Source organism: Protobothrops mucrosquamatus, unplaced genomic scaffold, assembly GCF_001527695.2.
Source record: "Protobothrops mucrosquamatus isolate PMUCROS unplaced genomic scaffold, P.Mucros_1.0 scaffold262, whole genome shotgun sequence".
Lineage (NCBI taxonomy): Eukaryota > Metazoa > Chordata > Lepidosauria > Squamata > Viperidae > Protobothrops > Protobothrops mucrosquamatus.
The window spans coordinates 80,636-102,889 of record NW_015386609.1 but is presented as its reverse complement, the minus strand read 5'-3'; the positions used below and the strand labels follow the sequence as shown (position 1 = coordinate 102,889).

Sequence of the window (22,254 nt, the reverse complement as noted above, 5' to 3'; positions counted from 1 at the left end):
AATTTCTGTTGTTTCAAATTTGTTTCAAGAATACTAGATGACAAAATGGAATAAATACAATTTCATCTTGTTTAGTACTTTTTGCTTCAATGTTAATTTTTCTCTGCTTTGCAATCCTAGCTGGTTTTTCTTGAGTTCTGATCTTTCATAATTCTTGGAGTTAGAATTCTAACTTTTGTAATTCATACATTTTAAACTTAAGTTGGTTGTTTTGCCATTTGTCGGAGAGTTTTTACTCTCTGAATGTTTATAGCTAATATCTTCCTTCTTCCATAGTAATTAGAAGACAGCAAGATGGAGGCTTTTTTAAAGGGACCCCTTATCCAAGTTATCCTTTCTTGATGATCCCAGAGCTGGGAAGCCCTTACCTTCCTAGTGGAGCCTTGTCTCCAAGTGGTGCTCGAACAGTAAGTACTTTGTTTTGCCATATGTGTGATTAATTTTTTTCTTCTACAAAGGGGAATTCAGGTTAGATGGAGTGGTTTTATATAGCTGCACTGAAGGGTGTTGTTTTACATTTGATATCTCTGTATAATAAGCAGTCAATCTTTTAAACCTGGAAGTGTTAGAAATAGAACCCTTACAGATAAGGAGACTGAAGATAGGCAGTCTCTAAGGCAGTCTCTTCTACTCTCCCAGATTTTCAGCTGAATGATTTATAGCATTGAAAATATTTCGCCACATTGGATATATTTTCATAGGATTTTGTCTCATTTTGGCCCACCTATTCCGCAGTCCAGAACAAAAAGTGTCCACATATACTGAAAATCGTTCAGTACATTTAAGGTTTATGTCATGTTTATTCACATTTTGGGTGAACTGTTTATTTTGGAAAAGATGCTGCAGGTTTTTCTATAATTCAAAGTAGAATAAAATATATTTCATGAATACATTCCGAATAGAATACTAGCTAGAAAAAAGAGTGTCTCTAAATGACAGTGTTGTATTTAAGAGAAGGCTACCCATCCTACTGATGGGGAAAAAAAGAACTTACAGCATAATATTTTTAATTGCCACTTAGGAACATGTATACAGGGAAAGGTAGAGATAGAGATTAGATCTGCATTAATACAGTGTAGATAAAACAAAAGGGAATTAACTTTTATCAGTTATCAAACGTATGTTACTCTATATTTTCCAGTGCTTTTCATAGAAACTTAGAGAAAGGTCTATTATGTCCTGGCATCTGCCCTCTGGAATATTATCCCTCTAAAAATCAGATTGCTCCTGTCCCTGTTGGCCTTCCATAAGGCTCTGAGGAGGGGGCTCTGTGCTTGAGCCTGGGATTCCCAAGTGTGGGGAGGAGCCTGTTTCTTGGTTGTGTTGAATGTTGGCTTGTGGCTTTGTAATTTTTTTTCTGACTGCTCTAGGCTTTATATTTTTTTGTAGTTATTTTTAGTATTGTGAGATAGGCTCTCATGTAAATCCACCAAATCTTATTTTCCTTGAAACCTTAGGATTGCAAAAATCTAGATAACATTAGATAGTGGCACAGAGAATTCTTTAACCAGGTTTTGGTAGCCTAGCTCTCAAGTTCAGCCTGCTCAATTTGCCCTCAGGGACAGCCTGCTTAATATATTGCTTATTCACACTGTCCTTTAACTTTGTTGAGTATACTTGGAGATTTAGTTTCACTTCCTAAATGTTCACAAGCCTTATAAAATTTGTATACTACTTACAACAAACCTCTGAATTTTCTGCAGTACATGAATTCCAGACTATTGACTCTGCTGGCTGTGGTTGATGGAACTGTAGTATAATGTAATAATACTTGGAAGCCAGAGTTGAAAAAGTCTGCTTAAGAGTGGCTTATGGCAAGTGATTGGCTAGGAAATTGATCCTAGGTCAGCGATGGTGAACCTTTTAGACAACCAGTGCCCAAACTGCAACCCAAAACCCACTTATTTATCACCGAGTGCCGGGTGGGCGTGGTGGTCATGGCAGACTGGGTGGGCGGAGCCAGGGCGGCAGGGGCCAGTCTCTCGCCATCTCCGGGACATGGCATGCATTGCCCACAGAGAGGGCTCTGAGTGCCGCCTCTGGCACACGTGCCATAGGTTCGCCACCACTGTCCTAGGTTATACATAGCTTGATGAAATTAGCAGTTATGGAGAATAAACTGCATCAGTAGTTACCGTTCATTATAGTTCTGTTTTATTTCTGAGTCAGCATGTCCTTGACTACTAGCTGTTGGGTATACTAGTTACTCATATGTATTTGGTATACTGTGAGAGTTACCAAGCAGAACTTACATAAGGCTTTAATGCGTAATGAATATTAAGAGTCATAAGAATCTGGGAGTATCTACCTGGGTAATCGATGTAATTATAATAAAGTATCAATAGAGTAGTAGTATTATCTGACATTTTTATTACCTGGCAATTAATTTAAGATGGGAAACACTGTATTATCATTGTACTTTGATGGCAATAAGATCAATAGTGACATTAGTGTGCACTAAATATGAACGTTTAGAGCAGTGTTTCTCAACCTTGACAATTTTAAGGCATGTGGATTTCAACTCCCAGAATTCCACAGCCAGCATTGCTGGCTGTGGAATTCTGGGAGTTGAAGTCCACATGCCTTAAAATTGTCAAGGTTGAGAAACACTGGTTTAGAGCATTATTGTTAATGATCCTTACTATTGTTACAAATTTTGGAGCATTCCCATGTCATTCTAAGATATTACCACTATGATTTGCTAATCATTTACTAAGCCATGGCAGCTGGAATCCCTCATTGTGGGAAAACCACAACACGTGGGCAACTGTGCTGGGTTTAAAGTAAGCTACTAGATGTGGACTGCAAAAATCCAGGCCGTTACAAGATGGCAGTGAAACATTTTTTTGTTGCCATTTACTGTATTGGTTCAGAGTTTTATAGCCCTGTGCTAAAGCCAAAGCAAACAAATCCCATTATGGTTACTGCTACATATGGACACAGTATGTTTACAAAACATTCAAAGAACTTGGAGTAGTTATATACATTGTCTTCTGTCTTACTCTTTTAATCATAGTTTGACTTATTGTGGTCTGGGAGTTTTCCTAAGGTCCAAGTATATCATCCAAAACCTTGATTTCTGTTTGGCACAAAATAGTACTTGAAACCAAAGTTTATCCAGATTGGAGACACTATAGGCAAGATAGTGATCTCAAACTTTCTGCCAGGCTCTTTCAAAAGAGACCTTCCATGTGTCCTTGGGGATTAATAAAGAATATGACCATGCTGTACTTTGCAGGCATTCCTACACCATCCTAATTTTCTCCACAGCTAATGACTGTATTATCATAAAGTTGCTATTAATAAATATTTAGATATGTTGACTGTATAGGGGTATTATACTACACTTCTAGCATAAAATATGCTTCTTTAAGCACAATAAGTCCTACGAGGAATGGTTAAAAGAACTAGGTATGTTTAAATAGCAAAAATAGAGTTGAGTAGGGGACATGAACGCTGTCTTCAAATACTAAAGGGCTATCCTTTTCACTTGATCCACTGGATGAGACTAGAAGTAATGGGATGGAATTTCAAGGATATAGATTATAAATTCGGAAGATTTTTGATAGCAAGAGCTGCTAATCACGGAGTGAGCTACCAAATGGAGGGGTTTCTTCTCCTTCCCTGGAAATTTTTTTTAAAAGGGGCAGTCATTGATCAGCGATGGTACAGTTGAATCCCTTGACACCCAAAATGGTAAAAGAAGAAGTAAAGAAGAAGGTACAGTGAATCCTGAGGTGTTCAGAGGATTAAACTTGTTGACTTTTACTTACCTTCCAGTCTAGGATTATATGAAGCTGTGCAGCATGGGCTTTTTCCTCTTTCTTTAATAGCAGAAGCCATAGGGTATTATTCCGGTGCTTCTCAACTTCACATGTTAATGTTGAGATTGAGAAACACTGTATTGTTTTATCTGAATTAATAATGCTACTAACGTTGATTTTTAATTAAAATATGAACACTCTTTAAACAGATTTGTAATGTCTGATTAAAACTAGTTTTTTAGAAAGATATAATAGCACAGAGTTAATCTTATGCCACTAATTTCTTTCAGAAAAGAAGGTAAAATTCATAGTGGAAAGGGAAAATAAATTATATGAGCTTTAGCTCATTTGAACTCTGGTTAAAGACTTTACACATGGGTTAAAGTGAACAACTGATAAATTAAGAAACATACTCTTGATCTCAATATTTTTAATTTAAAAATGAGCATAATATCCAGATGTCTGAATTGCTGCCTGAAGTACAAGTTTGTTATGTAGAATATCAGAGTTAGGTGCTTTTAACTGGTAACTGAATTGATTTAATAATTTTTAAAAAAATTCATTTAGATAAAAGTAAAAGGTTGCTCAGTTTTTTTCCCCTCTAAGTGCATGTAAGATTTCAGATTTTTTCTTTATATTTGCATACATTTGGTTGTATAAGATTTGTGAAAACCATTTGGTTGATTTGTTTTGATTTACATCAGGAAATGTTAAATACAGAGAACTAGTAGTTACAGGTTATAGTATTTTTTGTTAATAAAAATGAGTAAACCCAAAAACATCCTCAGTAAACATCTAGAAAATGTCATAATAATAGTTCAAAGGGAAATTAATCATTGTATTATTTTTGTTTTCCTTTTTTCTTTGGGAAAGAATAATTGGGAGCAGAGTTTAGCAGTGACTTAATATATCACTCTAAATTTTGACTGGCAAAATAAACACATAAAAGAATTATGACATAGACAGATCTTACCACCATCTCTTGTTTGCTCTGCTTTTCTTATTTAAGAGGAGACTTAAGCCATTTAAAAGCTGTTAATGGGCTGACATTGTGTGTCCCCACAGACATTTTAAAAAGTGATTAAGCAAATTGACCAAGCGTTAGACAGTAAATTGAATTCTCTAGAGGCCAGCCCCCCCAGTGTTCCAACTCCAATTCCAAATTCTACAGATGCCATAACCCTCAGGAGCTCATTGTGTTCTGTAGCCATTAGGGATTCCCTGCCTGCTTCCTTATCATGTGAATCTATTCTTCTCCTTTGAGTTGTCAATGAACATCTTATCAATTTCCTCAGCAAGTATCTCCAATCTGGTGGCTTTACTGCCCTTGGATTAATCCATAAATTTAAGGGATAGATGGATTGACATAAAGTTTTATTACACTTCCAGAAGAAGTAAAGGTGCACTTTCCTTGTGCTATTTAAAGAAAAATACATTTTCCTCATATTTAGATTGATAATGGTGATCCTGGGCCTTTCAGATCTGTAGGACTTCATAGCCCCATTGGCCATGCCAGATTATGAATGATAGAAATGTTATCTTGGAAAGCCTAAAAGTTCCCTACTTGGAAATTTAATTATATGCAGACATTTCATAGTAGGCATAATCTTAAAGCAAACATTACCTGAGTGTTTGTATAAGAAGATTAACCATTTTCTAAAAATCTGCCCAGTTAATTAAGAGTCCTCTTTTGCTTATGAAAACAGTCTAAACTGATTAAATATTATAGCATTAATGATGAATGGATTCTACAAGATCATGTGAGAGGTTGTTACAATAAATTGATAGCAGCTGTGCTATTTTTACATGATGTCATTAGAAATCATTTTATTCAATTTGTCTGTTACACCTGGATTATTGTTAATTATATGGGAGTAGGCTTGTTTCGTCTGAATCTGTCTTATGTTTAGATCATTTCTTTCAATTCTATAGGTCTACCTTCTTTTTGAGGTAAAATGGATAGCCAGAGAGCAACAAGTCCTAATGTGCCACAATAGTATGTAGAGTGCTTTTTAATTTCTTGAATTTGGTGCAAATGCAATAGATTATCTTGTTGTTTTAGAATTAGAATTCTAAATTAGAATTCTGTTCCACAAAATTTCTTGCTGTAGATTTGGGACATAAGGATCATTTTTCTTTTTTTTATTGTTGTTGTTTAAAAGTGAAATTTCAAGTAACTCTTACAGTGTTTGCTATAACACGGTTTATCATTGTAAAATTTAACTGATAAGGAATTAAGATGAAGATGTACTTTTACCCCATGGTTATTAAAAGTGATGTAGCCAAAATTGTCTCATGTTAACATTGAATCAGACACTGGAGTGGATAAAAATTAATATTTTTATGTCGTACTGTTTTAAAATCAGTGCAGAGTATGTGTGTGTAAAATGAATGTTTGCTCTTAGAATGTTAAGAATGAATTCAGAAGCAGGCAAGCGTTTATGAAGGATTTTAACTCCAAGCCCCCCCTGAAGCTGAATTTGTGATGCCATAGGAAATAGCCCGGGTTCATGTTAAACCAGCTGATCATTTTGTTTTTAACTTAGCATTGTTATAAGTCACACTTTATGATTTACTACATAAATGATACAGTCTGTTCCTCTGCTAAAGAATTTGTACTTTCAAAACATTCTTTCTAATGTTTTAATGAATTTCCTTTTAGGTCCTACCCCCTGAAGCAGCAGAAAACAAACTTTATTGCATCTGTATGAAAGCCACATAACATTTCTTAACACTGGAAAATATATAATGCATTTTTATTGCTAGGAAACAGTATTTCTGTCAGTTTTCTAATGCTGAAAATACAGCTACTTCAAAGAATTGAATTGATTGAATCCTCTTGTATTTACAAGAAAAAGATGATGCAGGTTTTCCCCTTGTGTTCTCAAGGGAATGTGTGGCGGGCAAACTAAAATTCAGCTGGCAAAATTGTGGTAAGATATTGTGGAGAAAATGTGCAGTATTCCAGGTTTTTTCCCCCTTAGGCTATAGTTGTGCTCATCGTTATACTGTTCAATTTAGTCTTCAGTGTGGTTTAAACAGCATTGTTAAACAATAACTGCTTTGGTTATTATTTCACTGCTTCCATTTCACTGCTTCCGTAATGCCAGAAGAATGCTTCCTATTCTTTAGGATTTCTCTCTAATCTCAGCATTTTAGAATTGTCACCCCTTTTGTACTGCAACCTGTTAGTAATTCTGAGTCAGGTAAATTTCACTTTAGGGAACATTCGTCAGCTTTTATACTACACTTCTTTTATTATTTTTTCCCCTCAATAAAATAATTAACATTTAATCTTCTGTATAAAGGATCAGTTAATACCAGTGTATATTGGTACTCACAATTTATCGTAACCAAACCACAACAGCCATTTTCCAATAACCTACCAGAGTATATCATATAAAAACAAAGTACATATTTTAAGTTACTTAAGGACCTGCTTTCTTTCTGCTTTGCTTTAATACATTCAGATCTTTTTAGTTAACTTGTGGGAGCAATTTTAAAAGGTTAGATAGAAAGCCTGAATGCTTTGTCTCTGGGGACACTTTTTTTTTTCCTGATGAAGTCTGTTTCTTATTTAGAGTTATTGTTTTGTTACATTCTTATCCTTGCTGTAACTGCTTCAGGCATGAGATAAACCCCAAGTTCTATGTTGCACGGGGAGAAAAAAAACTGAGATGAGTTGCAGCTGCTTTCTCACCTAATAAATGCAGAATTATGGTGCCAGGCGTTCATTTTCTTTTCTCTTTTCTCTTTTTTCTTTTCTTTTTTCTTTTCTTTCTCCTTCCTTCTTTTTTATATGTAGACAACAAGGTAACTTCTATTAATAGAATAAGTGAAATCCAATGGTATCTGTATCACTGTCGCTTTTCCAATAATTGAAATAAATGCTTTAGGTAAACAGGGTTGAAGTATTTTTCCTCTTGTGTTTTACAGAGCATGTACTTTACTTTCTGCTACTAGAGAGGGACTGTACGATGCCGTCCGTACAGTTTGACGGCCGGGCACCCGGCCTACGCAGTGCGACTTTGGCGCGGGTGGGGGAACGGCCGTTACCCCTTTTTCAGGGCTATGCAGCGCGTTGCAGCGTCCAAACTGTACGGACACGATGCCATATTAGAAAGACTCTAGTTTCTAGGATGATTATCCTCTCCTCCACGTAATCATTGAGGGGAAAAAAAGGCCTGTCTCAAGAGCAACCACTATGCAAGGAAGCAGAGAATGGGTTATGTTCAATAGGAAGTTAACAGAATAGCTGGAAGTCAGTGCAATGAAATCATTTGGCACAGTCTTTACCGGAGAGATAATAGAAATGGATACAGGGAAAAGATGTGAACTTAGCAGTATCTGAATGGGAATGCAGTAAAAATGGCAGACATAAGAAGTGAATGAAGTTCCTAATATTTCTGGCAAAAAGGAAAACTTTATGCCATAAAACAAGGTATCCTGTGCCCCCATTAAACTTCTACTGCTTCAGTGCATTGTAAGTGTGTGTATGTATGTGTACATATACATGCATGCATGCATATATATACACGCACGCACACACACACACTTAGGGAACATTCGCCAGCTTGTCTACATGTATGTATGTATGTGTATATATATATGTGTGTGTATGTATGTATATATGTGTGTGTGTGTATATATATATGCATGCATTTGTCTTTATGTAAAAGGAGATAATTACCTCCAGGATTACCTCCAGGATTATTGAAAAATATTACTTGACCCCAACAGGTATTTTTAACTGCAATTAACTGTCTTTTCATTTGTAGTCTTCTACTGTTCCATTATTTCTTTTGTCTGTTATGGTGGAGAGTATTTTTGTTTTGGTTGTTTTGGATTTTGATCATTTGATCTTCTTAATAATCAGTGAAGTGAGCGGAGTTGACTTGATTCATATTTTCTCTTCACATATCACACAGCTATTTTTATATTGTAAAAGGGAATATTGCTGGTTTAAGTCTTTTCTTGAATTGCTAATTAGGGATGAATAAATACCTGAAAGGGCTTCCGGCTGTCTGTGCATGTATGTGCATGCACAGCCACTTCCTTTGTTTTTTATTTTTTCCCCACAGAAGTGGCTGTGCATGCACATTCATGCACAGACAGCTGTGAATAGCTTCCAAGATGGCCATGTGATCCTAGAAAAAAGATGCAACTGTGGTAACAGTTCTAGAAGAAGCGTTTCATACATGCTCCAGCATGTTCCAAACCACTTCTTCCAAAGAATTTACATAGTCCTGTTGCTTGTCTTCTAGACAGAGGGGCTGGGCTAGCTGGAGTATCTTGGGAATTACAGCTCATCAGACTGAAGACATCAGATCAAGAAAGGTTTGTCTGATGAAATCACTGGAAGAGCATGACAGGGAAACGTAGCTTACTGTAAGCTAGTATGCCAGTGAAGACAGAATGCTGGAATGCTTCTCAGTCAATAATTGTCTGGATGAAGGGACATGCTGTTAAAATCAGTCTAGATAGTTGAAAAAATATTGGCATAATAAGGAGGTTTACTAGGCTAGAAAAGTCTTGTTTTGGATAGGCTTGTGCTCCCCAGTCATTACTTGTGGGATCTACTGGACTCTTGTTCACTTCTGGGATCCTCAAATGATAGCATTCTGCTGATCTTCCATTACACTGGTGACTTTTGAAGTAGTCTGTTGCTTGCACATTCTGTATAGGGGTGCATTTGAAGATGACTTGGAAACTAGCTAATACAGAATTAGGTTATCTGCTTATTAACGATATCTGTTTTCCTGCCAATTCATCTCTTGAGTCATAAATTATTTGTATTTTTACAGGACCCAGTTATTTAATTTCCAATTATATCAGAAGGCCTTTCTTTTTATGCAAACCCTTTTCACTACTCAAGATGGCTGGTGAAACTTTGCTTCATGGAAAAGTAGTCAGACATAGCCATTTCTATAGCATGTTTGAAACTGGGGATTTGTTGTTGTTGTTTTGTTTTTGTTTCATTCTATTCCTGCAGTTCCCAAACTTGGACTAGGGAACTGTATTCACGGGGCATCATGGAATCTCATTCTACTAGCTAAAATTAATCCACAGTTTTGGCCTAGGAATGCCATGAAAAAATTGCCAAATACTAAGGTACCATAACAGAGAGAGGTTTTGGTAGCTCTGGTATAATTCCATTGTTTTCGGATGTACTACATTTAATAGTGAAACTCTGCTTTGCTTTTAACAGTGAAACTTTGCTAAAAAGAATTCTAGAAATATTTAAAATATACGTGAAAAAGTTCTAGGATCATTTGTCATTATTTTAAGGTCTGCTCTCAGCAATATTCAAAATCCTTGCATCTCTACTGCCTTGTAGACCTAAGAAATTAGAATTGAATCTGATTTGGGTGGAGAGCAATATAATATATTATGATTGTAACAATAAGTGCTAGGAGAGGTTAATGTATATCAGAATTACAGACAGGTACTGCTTTAAGGCAGTGGAAACACTCTGTTGAATTGATTGTACAGTATTTCCTATTTGTCCAGTAGAAAAATAATGGGTAATTGACAGTAGAAGAAGAGCTAGAAAAAACAGCTTACTAATGTATTGTATTGTTTCTGGAATGGATTTGGAGGGAGGTAAGGCACTTTATTGAGGCTCCGTGAAAGAGAAGTTTAGTTGAACAAGTTTTCCTAGTCCTTTCCTAAAAGCAAAAATAATAATAATTTCTTTAAAACTTTTTATTCATCGTCTGACAAGGGATCATTTACAAACCTGGCATATATGACTTCGTGACTTCTGAAAAGAAATCCAGAAATTCAGTGATATAATCACTGTCAGGTAAAAGTGCCTTTGTTGGCTGAAGAGCTTAACAGAAAAATCCTCCTTTAGGGTCTGTTTCTGAAAAAAAAACAACCAGCAGTAGTTGCTGATGAAGGGTTAGTGTGTGGTGTTTAGGAGCCCAGGTGTTTGGCAGTATGGAAATATTGTGTTACTCACACACCTCTAGGTTACATTCTCTCCAAATCCTTTTCCATTGTTTGGGTATTTTCCCTTGTTCTCTCATAACTAAAGCAACTAAAGCCTGCTTATCTTGCAGCAGTAAAGTTAACAGAACAATCTCTCTTTTGAGTATGAACATGGATTTGCCAAGTGATGAATAACATGGGCATCACCTATTATTATCTTAAGTTGGGAACAATATAGATTACCGAGAGTTCTCTTGTCCAACTTTGATCTAACTCATCGACAATCCCATTGATTAGGTGTTATACGTAAGGATCTCCACGTGTGGAAAAAGAAGACCGACTGGAAAAAGTGCAAATTAATTTACGTCGTGACGGTCAGAAGATCTGTTTCATAACTATAAACTTGTAGATAAAACATCTACAATTCGACGTAGACAACGAGGCAGCTTGATTAGGTTGAAAATATGATGCAACTCCATCAAGGCGTAGACCGTTTTAAATTTTAGTAGAATGCTTGATGATGGAGCTTAGAAGTTCAATAATAATTGAATTTGTGGCATCTTAAAGACTAACACATTTATTATAAAGAAGCTTTCATGGACTGAAGTTTACGCTGTAATAAACGTTAGTGTTTAAACTGCCACAAGACCATGCTGTTTCTGCTGTAACAGACTAATGCAAGTACACCTCTAGGAATTCAGTATTTATTTTACGTTAATTACAATTCCATTAATCTAGGCATGTGGCATTGAGAGTTGGATGCATTAAATCCGCTGTCACTTTTGGGTTTTTTTTAAAGCAAGTTTCTAAATCTCATGGATTTAAAAATAGTTAGAAGTTGTAAAAAATATGTCCCATCACAATAATATGGACAAATGTCTTGTAATAATCGAATCAGAATGCCATTCTAGAATGCACTAGTTATCAGCTCTGTTAAACTACTAATTTAGATGTGTATTTTTAAAGAAAGAGAATCTAGACTTCTGGTAACATATTGGACATAAATTTCTAGAGTTTGGTTAGTAGTTCATGGTTTCATTATTAGGTTTTCCTATTTGATATCTTGACATGACTGCCCAAGCCAGCCTGTTGAAATTCTGCATCATATACCAAGTTAATATTTGGAGAAAGTGATGCAAGAAATCCAATAAATTATAACAAAGGGATTAATTTAAAAGGATTCAAAGAAGTATTCAAAATCCACATTTTGTTGTATTATTACTTACAGTTATTTTTTTTTGTAAATAAGTACTTGCCTAAAGATTTGATTGCATAGTTTTTAATGTACTGTACACATGTTGACCAATTTTATCTTTGAAAACATAAAGAAGGTGAGAATTTCAGGGAATTATGAGGAATGTTGAAGTTTGCAAAAGATTTTAAAAGATGTTTCCTATTATTCAACATACTGGCTTTTTGTTTGCTGTACCATCGTGGTTGTTGGCTAATCATTCACCTTTAATTTTTGACTAAACAAGATTTACAAGATCTTCCTTCCCAGTTCCATTCCAACTTAGAGCAACAAAATTGCTCCATGCTAAGCCTTCATTCTATTTCATTTTAAGAGGCCTTATTTGAGGGGTGATGCATGCATGCTATTCTGTGCAGCTGGTTTTAGTTATTTCGCTAAACTATTGTTTCCCTCCTGGATTGACTTTGCTAGGAGTGGAAGAACTAGAATATAACAATGGTTCATCCTGGGATTCAGATAGCTCTTTTATTATTAGTTTGAAATATTTTGAAGCAAGTATATATATATATATATGAAAACTAATAATTTCAGAGGAGTGGAATATAGTATGCCAGTCTTCTCTTCCACAGGGATAAGTGTAAGATCTGTAAAAGACAATCATTTGCTGTGTTTCTCACAATATTCTGGTAAGTGTAAGATCTGTAAAAGACAATCATTTGCTGTGTTTCTCACAATATTCTGGTCACAAAGAAAGGAATGAATGTGCAACCGTTCCTGTGTTTTGGGTTAATGCAAATACTAGGCCTTTCAGATCAGTTAATGTAAAGATGGGGGGGGGGGAGAATTCTGTTCTGAGACCCTGATAATTTGCGAAGCCATGCTATTAATTAGTCAGCCAATCCTCTTACATGGGATTATTTAACCAGAGTTTCATTTGAAAGAAACAACTGTCGATAGTTTGCCCAGGTACTACTTTAACTTTGTATCATTATGTGCTTAATATTTGTCTTCTTGCATTGTTGTCTTCTTTTCACTAGCCTGGCTACGGTATGTTTTAGAACAGGATTCAAATTTTATGATTCTCAAATCACTTTCTGTGGCCTAAAGTCATACTTCATAGCTGTTGAAGAAGCTGCACAGGGAGAAAAGCAAGCTGGACCCCAGGAAGAGCTCCAGAAAGACAAACAGCCTGTCTGAGATGTGCAATTGATGCCCTGAGGCCACTTGTGTCAGTCATTAGTGCCCTTGGGAAATCCCCCTGTGCTTTTACTGTGGACGAAAACTCCTGAAACTGGGCCAAACTCTATGCAAGAGTAGTAGAGAATTAGGACTTGGCCAGGAAAGATGATCAGGAAGAGAAGGAAGAAGTGCTGCCTGCTGCAAAGGTATTTCTGCAGCAAAAAGAGAGTTAAAGAAAATAGAAAGATCTCTGCTCAGCAAGGAAAAAAGAGAAAAAAGGGGAGGATTAAGGCAGCCCTTAATAAGACGAGTTTCCCAGATTATATGGTCCTAGTTATGTTCTTGGAAAATATAGATTATCAACTCAGTAAATAAAATCAAATATTGGGTAATGAAAAATGCTTGAACTTAAATAGCTATAGTAGAATAGTTCTTGTTTCTCAGGTAGTTCCGATTCACAGTTTTTTTTATTTAATAAAGTTATGTTTAATAGCATACCATAAGTTTCTCCATTTGTGACTTACTAGGGATTTTCATACCAATGTATGAAAAGGCTTCAATATTGCTGACTTCCAGGTAATAAACTAATTCTCATGCAGTACTTGTGATGATATGAGTTTGATATGACTCTTTCACCACATCAGATTGTACATTCAATCCATATTTCAACATGTCACTAAGGTAAAAAGCCAGAATGCTGTGCTCTTTTTCTGAAGGCTTGATTTTGTTTCCTTAGCTATCACTTAACTAGCTCTGGGATCATAAGAGGGTGAAGGACTATTGAGACCATCCAATTCAATCCTCAGCTTGAAGCGGGAATCCAAATTAGAACATCCTTAACAAATAGTTGTTTGGCATCTGCTGGAATTATCTTACATTGGTACATCATCAAGGTAGATAGTGGTTATTGCATTATTGCAATGTTTGGGGGCTAAACTAAAGTCCTGTAGTTGAAATGCTTTTTACTGTGTCTAGGTTATCCTATTTTATTTTGTACTTGTAGTTTTATTGTATGGCTTTGCATTGCTCATTGTCTGTGTAAAGAACATCAATTAGTCAAGTGATTTTTCTATAGAGAACATGAATCTATTCATTTGTATTCCTAAAACCATAGCAATAGCTGAAAAGCTAGGGCACTTTTAATCTCATTTGCCTATATCAGTGGTGGCGAACCTACCGCACGAGTGCCAGAGGCGGCACTCAGAGCCCTCTCTGTGGGCACACACACTGCTACTTCCAGCAGCTTGTCAGGTCCATTAGGCTGCTGCCGCTGCCGCTGCCCAGAGCGGCAGCCCCACCAGGCACAAAGGAGGCGAAGCGGCCAGCTAGCAAGCTCGAGTAGAGGTGGTAGAGCACGCCTACGGCCAGCAAGCCAAAGGCCACCCCGAGCAGGGAAAGCCGGATCCCCATCGGCACCATGGCCTCCCAGTCCCAGCTAGGATTGCATGCCTCCCCGCATCTATGCTCCATCCACCAGAGACCCCCTGGATCTCCCCCAACCCTGCCCGGCCCCCACAGGCATCCCCCCCATGAGCAACATCGAGGTGGCCATGCCCACCCCAGCCATGCCCACCCAGTCTGCCGTGACACCTGCAGCTATGCCCACCCAGTGGGCCAAGCCTCCATGCCCCCCCCTCAGGTCACCACAATGCTGATGCGCCCCTGGCACTTTGCAATAAATAAGTGGGTTTTGGGTTGTGGTTTGGGCACTCAGTCTCTAAAAGGTTCGCCATCACTGACTGGCCTATATAATTGGAGAAACAAAGCCCCATGTTACTTCCATTTTTGCCTATCGGTGGAAAACATGGATAAAAAGGAAGAGAAATAAGGTTGTTGTTTAAGATCTCCCAATGAATCCTTCGCTTAAACACAAATATATTCATTTTTCAGCTTTGCTTCCAGAACTCTATCCCATAGATTGTATTGATGAGATTGTTGCTCAGATGAGTAGAATTGGAAGAGAAATTCTGTTGAGCATAGCTCTGCTAGCTTAAAGCCTGTGGAATGCCAATGGACTGGTTTGAGGGAATTATTGATTTAGGATGTTTTGTCTTTACATTGATTTTACCATTTCGTGTGAAAAAAGACTTTTAGAAGCCAAGTTTCATTTTTCTAGCTTACACTCGATTTTACCTAAGAATTTGTGTATGTAAATAATTATGTGGCAGTCCAGGAAAACGAGAATTTTCAACCACTGTTTCTTTATTTCACTGTAATGGAAAAATAGTTGCAGCACTCAGATACGATCTCATAGATGGCTGAATGAATTGCTGGGTGACTTGTACTTTGATAAGACAATTCTGAAAGTTCCAGGGTTCCACACGTTCTTTCCTTGTCATTTCCTTTTGGTTTTTCTTAACAGAGATGGAGGGATAGGCAACGATTTCTGAAGGAAATCTCAGCAGTGGGATTACTGCTCCTTGGGCAAGCGCTTTTCCAACTGATTGTCGTTATCCAAGCCAACTAGATACAGTGTCTGAATAGGAATGAATAGAGCCATTCAGATTGATGGACAAGAGCTGAAAGTTGTTCACAAAAACCACTGGGCAGTTAGTAGAACTACAGGCTTCAGCATTTGCTCTTAAAGCTGATAAACAACAAAGAGCAGTTGAAAAATTTACTGGAGCTTTGAGTTGGTACGGTTTTTCCACCACCTGGAAAAGACACTGGACAAAGCAGGTAGCTCTGTATACAGTTAAATGCTGAAATGGGTGTGTGTAAGACGCAAGCCAGGGGCTGGAGGTGGAATAGGAAAGCTTGTTATTCTATGAAATGGCTGTTGATGCATGAGAAAACAACCAGTAGCATTTAGTGGGAGTGCTGATCAACATTTGCTAGATCTGTTATGAAAAATAGAAATGGAATTTGTCTTATTTTCACAAATCTTAACATTTAAGATGAAACTTGTCAGGATGTATAAACAATTATCTTATACAATCTAACAAGAACTCACAGTTTAATTGTGAATGGATTATTGAAACTCATTTTATGCCATTGTCATCTATTTCAAGTCTTCCAATACATTCAGATATATTGGATTATATTCCACATTATAATCAGCTGCAGTTTGTAAAAATGTATCTGTTTTAGAATCTCCCTGTGGAATTATGTTTTGTTTGTCTTTTTCCTAATGAAAGTTTTCACGGAACTTTTAGAATACATTTATTGCTATATTGTTATTTATTATTTATTATCTTCCCTTGTGCCTGGGAAGGCTCCTCTTGATAATTGTGAATTATTTGATTTTTAAATTATTTATGCCATGTTGGTAGAAATAATTAAAAGGAATGGTTATTCTAAGTGGTGGTATGTATTAGGTTAATACTCTTTGCCCCAAAAAACTTTACATTAGTAGATAATTCATACTAGAGAAGTGCACATCTCAGGGTTTTCATTAATAGAATTAAATCAAATTTAACATTACTCTGTACAGCAAAGTTTACTATGAACTGCAAACTTAAATCCGGTATGTATGATCACACTATGACACTGGAAATTAATAATTTAGTCATGCCTGAAAATCCTCTTTTCCTCAATTTTCATCTACAATATGGTTGATGTGGTGGAAGAATCTGTTTTGCTAAAGTAATGTATAATTGTCAAGTATTTGTTTTAATTTACTCTATTAATTTACTTTTCTAAAGTAACTATTTGGATTCTTGTCATAGACCATAAGAGTATGGGCAGCTGGGATGTCATATTTTATGATATATTCTAGGAGGAAGAATTTATTGGTATATGGTAACAGTTGACGGGTTGCTAAACCGGAGCAAGAAAACCTGTTTTTCTGCTCAAGTTAATGGAATAATGAAAGAAACATGAAATGGAAGACAAGAGTACATGCTTTAGAAAATGCAGAGGTTTTTTGTATATGGAGAGATCTTTTTTTGTATATTGCATGCATTAAAATGTGTTTAAATGGTGATCTTGGGTTTCCCTCAAAGAGAAAAATATAAACTGTTTCTCATCATTTCTTAATTGCCATGACCCTATTTATACAGAGAAAACGTAGACTTTCACAATTTTCTCCACCTCTCATTCTTTGTTAGAAGATTTTAAACTGAGGAATAGGCTGTCTCCTGGCTATTCTTTTTTAATAGTTTTTCTGTAATAAGTGCTACATACTTTTATTTTCACTATCTTTACTGTCCTTTCTAACTTAAACTCTTTTCTGCATTTGAATCTATTCCTGTTTGGAGGAAGACACGCCTTGAAAAACCATGGATGTTTCTCCTTAAATTAAATTTCCTATTATCTATGGAGATTCTCACTCATCCAGGTCACGGTTGTCTAAAAGTGCTTTTTCAAAAGACAACTGGATTGTCTTTGTTTTCCCTTGAAGATATTTCGCTTCTCATCCAAGTTGCCTTTTGAAAAAGCACCTTTGAGATAAATTTTCTATTGATCTCTTTCCATTTTATGTTGTTCCTCTACCTTTTCCCCCCTATCTTTTAACCACTGGTAGTTTTAATATGCTCTTAGGCTATTCTTTTAATATACTATTCATCATCCTTTATTGAAGAAATATACTGACTTAAGCTACTTCATCCAATTGATCCTACCTGAATAATATGTAGACTGAATGTGGTCCAACAAGTAACCTTCAATAGTCTTTCTGTTATTTCTTTAAAAAGTAATACAGGTAGTCCTTGACTTATAACAGTTTACTTAGTGACCGTTCAAAGTTACAAGGGCACTGAAAAATGTGACTTATGACCATTTTTCAGTTACAACCTTTGTAGCATCCCCATGATAATGTGATCAAAATTCAGATGCAACTGACTCACATGTACGACGGTTGCAGTGTCCCAGAAGGTCACCTTTTGTGACCTTCTCACAAGCAAAGTTAATGGAGAAGCCAGATTCACTTAAGAACTGGGTTACTAACTCATCAACTGCAGTGACTCACCTAACAACTGTGGCGAGAAAGGTCATAAAAATGGGGCAAAACTCACTTAATAAATGTCTCCCTTAACAATATAAATTTTTGTCTCAATTGTGGTTGTAAGTCAAGGACTACCTGTAATTTCACCTCCACTGCTTGGCTTGTTACAGAAGAGCCGATCAGCGCAAAAGCTATTCCTTTGCATCCCATGAGATTTTTTAATTCATATATCTAGCCTGCAATTGAGTATTTATATTAAGACTAGCTGTACCCAGCCACGCGTTGCTGTGGCTCAGTCTGGTAAAAGCGTGTGTTGCTTTTACGTCCAACAGATGGCGCTGTTTTTCAAAAGCATGTTTTTACCTGTCACAGGCATGACATCTATATAATATAGGTATATAAAAACACACGCGTATTTGAATGCAATGTTGTGTCAAAATTTCAAAGCAATCGGTGAAGAACTTTCGGAGATTTAAGATTTTGAACAAACGAACATTTACATTTTTATTTATATAGATTTGGAAAGGCCCTTTAACTGAGGTGACATTCTCCTAATGTCTTTTGATGGCCAAGTCCGTTATGAAAAATGAACGGCTGTATGAACGAAACAAAACACTCGATAAAATGTTATAAATTTATAACAGACTTCGCTTTCAAAATTTATATACATTTACATTCTCGATTACAACTTACCACGATGCAAAGAGTATGAGATGGACAAAAACCATACAACATCCGAAAGATATAAATCTTCTTCTAAAAACGAACCACCGCCTCATACAATACATTTAAGCTCTTCACCTTAAATATCCTTACTGTTTTTGTTCCCTGCACTTGGTATATTCTAAGCTGCATATCCGTACATATCCCATTCTTTTCCTATAGATACCTGTGGTGAGCACAATTGACTTTGGGGACATTCCAGTCTTCAGCCCCAGGATTTGAGGCAGCAAAACTGTGGATCTGTATCTGGAAGTCCTTGCTTCTGCAAAAATAGTTTTGAATTCCAACCCTATTACTTACACTATCTATGTTCAATTAAAAAGGAAACTACCATGGTGTCACATACTAAAATAAACCAAGCAGCATAGCCAGTGAATAGGAATAAATAGCATAAAAATGTCTAATGAATCAGTTCTAGCAGAATATATCAGTATTTTACCGTCACCATTAAAGTTTTGTACTCTTACAAGTATTTCACGTTCTCTTTTATTTAACCAACAGACTTTACTACGGTATTTAGAAATTTTAGTAATGTTCCATTTGTTGCAGTGCAAACTATTTTATTGTTCAAGAAATAATGTTTTATGCATTATGTTGGTTAGAGGTTTGCCTCTTTATACTTGTAACATGTAAATATATCAGCTCTTTAACAACTGATATTTATACCAGTATGTATAGTACAGTGGTTCTCAACCTGTGGGTCGGGACCCCATTTGGGGTCGATCGACCATTTCATGGGGGTCGCCAAGCAAGGCTGTCCGCCATTTTTTCCCCCTTTTCCGGCGGGTGCCTTACCTCCCTTGGGCTGGGCCAGCTGGTGGTCGGCCTGCTCCGTCTCTGCCGCTTGCCAGCTACGCCTCGGCTGGCGCAGGGGGCGGAACCATGCATGCGCGGCGCTTCCGGGCAGGGAAAGCCCTCGACTTACGACCGGTTGGGTAGTCCTCGACTTACGACCAGTTTAGTCCTCGACTTACGACCGGTTTAATCCTCGACTTACGACCAGTTTAGTCCTCGACTTACGACCGGTTGGGGTCGCGGCATTAAAAAGGTTGAGAACCACTGGTATAGTAGTTTAATATTATGAAATAAGAAAGATAAAAGAAAGCCAGTTTAGTCTGCAGGTTAAAAGCACCAGGCTAGAAACCAGGAGACTGTGAGTTCTAGGATTGCCTTAGGCATGGAAGCTGGCTGGGCCAGTCACTTTCTTTCAGCCCAACTCACCTCACAGGACTGTTGTGAGGAAAATGAGGAGGGAGTATTAGATATTATGTTCGCCATCTTGAGTTATTTATAAAAATAATAAACAGGAGATATAAATCTAATAAAATAAAAAATAAATAAGGGCTGTTTATACAAAAAACAGAAGCCAGATAAATCAGGGCCTTGCTAATTTGGGACAATTAAACATTCCATTGTTTGGATATTAAAGTTAATGCTACTGGTCAGCTAATACTGTGGTTTTATTAGGCCAGGTCAGAGGTCAAATGTTTGAGATTTCCAGATAGCGTAATTAGACAAGATATGCTTATCCTTCCAGAAATATAACTGCTCTCCATCCCTGTCTCAAAGAGACAAGCATAGGAGGGGATGGAAAAGCTGATATAGAAGACATGAAATTTGCATGGTAAAAATGTGGGAAGATAAGCAAAGAATTCTCATGTGAATGTGCACCCAGTGATTTGGGCTCAATCTTACAACCTTTTTTTTTAAACCATAGTTAAGTGAATCAAGCAGATGTTAAGTAGCTTCTACCACTTGACTTTGCTGGTCTAATGCCCAAATTTTGATCATATGATCATGGGGATGCTGCAACGGTCATAAGTGTGAGGACCAGATATAAATCACTTTTTCCAGTGCCATTGTAACTTTGAAGTGTCACTAAAGGAATGGTACTAAGTCAAGGGTTACCTGTAGGGTAAGGTGGCAATTAATGGAGACATGGAGAAGGAATGCAGACCTTTCTCCTCCTCCCCCTCCCAATGGAAATCCCTTGACTTCCTCAGCTAGGAAATTCCCATGGTATTAATAGGGGATTTCTCTGATATTAGTGTGCCGCACATTTGTGTGTGTGTGTGTGTGTGCTTGTGTATCTTGGAATTGCAACAGACAAGGAAAGAATTACATTACATCTTTGTGCCTATTTTGTCCCTGTCAGTTGCCAGTGGAAGCAATTTACATTTTGAGAAAGCTTTCTGCAGGTCAAATTTAAAAATGCATTTAAAATTACAAAAAGATAGCACAAAGTAGTTGTCAGTAAGTATCAATTGTTGTTCAAAAATTACTTTTGCTTTTACACATACATTAAATAATCTTTTTTTTTTTAATTTTTAACTTAAATATATAATTGAGTATATTTCTGGGCATTGTTTGGTGTGATTTATGTTTAATTATACCTTTGGGGTTGATCTCTTGCCATATATAGTGCTTCAGCAGGTGGCAGCACCTGGCTGAGTTTGGCCGATCTCAAATGTTACACACTGTTGGGCCAGATTAGTACTTCAGTGAGGGGGGGCACCTGAGAATTCTGTGTCTCTAAGCAGGACAGCAAATGCCAAAAAATATCTCAGAAATCATTGGCAAACTGCTTTCACAATAGACTCCAGGAAATGTATAGCCCAGGGCCTCTTTTCCTTTTTTTAAAGTGGTCAAGGAGAAGATTTTTTGCATTTATATTTTAGGATTGTGTCAATGTCCTATTAATATGACAGAATAACTAACCTGGCTGTTCTTTTTTATTATTTTGTTAATAGGCATGTTTCTCAAGTTTTGGGTACGTTTTGAAAACTTAAGTTTGGAAAGTACTTGTTTTACAGTTTTATAGTGTTTTTATTTACATTGTCTCCAAAGAAGAAGAACAAGACTTTTTTCTGGTATACCTGGATTCTCCCCCCCCCCTCCTTTTTCCCTCTTGATTTTGGCTGTTCACTCTCAAGTGTAGAAGTTCCTCCTACACTTTTGTCAAAAGACATTGGAAAAATGGTTTGGCCTAGGTTCTAAGGAATTCGTTGTTTGCTGTGGATTGTGAGGAGGAAGGAAGATCTTAGTAGCTAAAGAAATAGTTTTGAGTTCAGATTCAGATTATGGCTGTTTTTTAAATTTAATACTAGAGAAGTGAGGCAACACTTACAGCCTAGAGCAATCATTCTCATTTGACATTTTTTTCTTTTTTCATTAAGTATACTTGTTCGTTTTCTAAGCCCATTGACTGTTCCATCTTCATTGGAAAATGGTTGTTCTGATATCATTGCTATTGTTTAGATTCCATTCATTAAATACTGTAAATGAGGGGATGGAGGTACTGAATGAGCCAAACAAATGAAGGTAACCACGTACTTTTCTCTAGCTGGTTACTCTCTGCTCTCTCTAACAAGGAAAAGCTCACAGCAGTTTCCTCGGCACCTGGAGGAAACAGTCTATCTGGACCCCCTCCAGTCGGGCTTCAGGCCGGGTTACAGCACGGAAACGGCATTGGTCACGTTGGTTAATGATCTCTGGAGGGCCCGGGACAGGGGATATTCCTCTGTCCTAGTTCTTTTGGACCTCTCGGCGGCTTTTGATACTGTGGACCACGGTATCAT

At 36.9% G+C, this 22,254-nt stretch overlaps 1 protein-coding gene across 1 annotated transcript in view; it reads left to right on the top strand.

Annotated features, from left to right (window-relative positions):
- Positions 1-269: 269 nt before the first annotated feature.
- The window catches only part of TCF7L1 (transcription factor 7 like 1), a gene marked incomplete at its 5' end in the record, with an annotated part of 54,430 nt that continues 32,445 nt past the window's right edge, over positions 270-22,254 (top strand). Inside the window, one exon of the mRNA XM_029283887.1 lies at positions 270-407. Coding sequence (XP_029139720.1) covers positions 270-407 — 138 coding nt within the window. The remainder of the gene's footprint in view (positions 408-22,254) is intronic.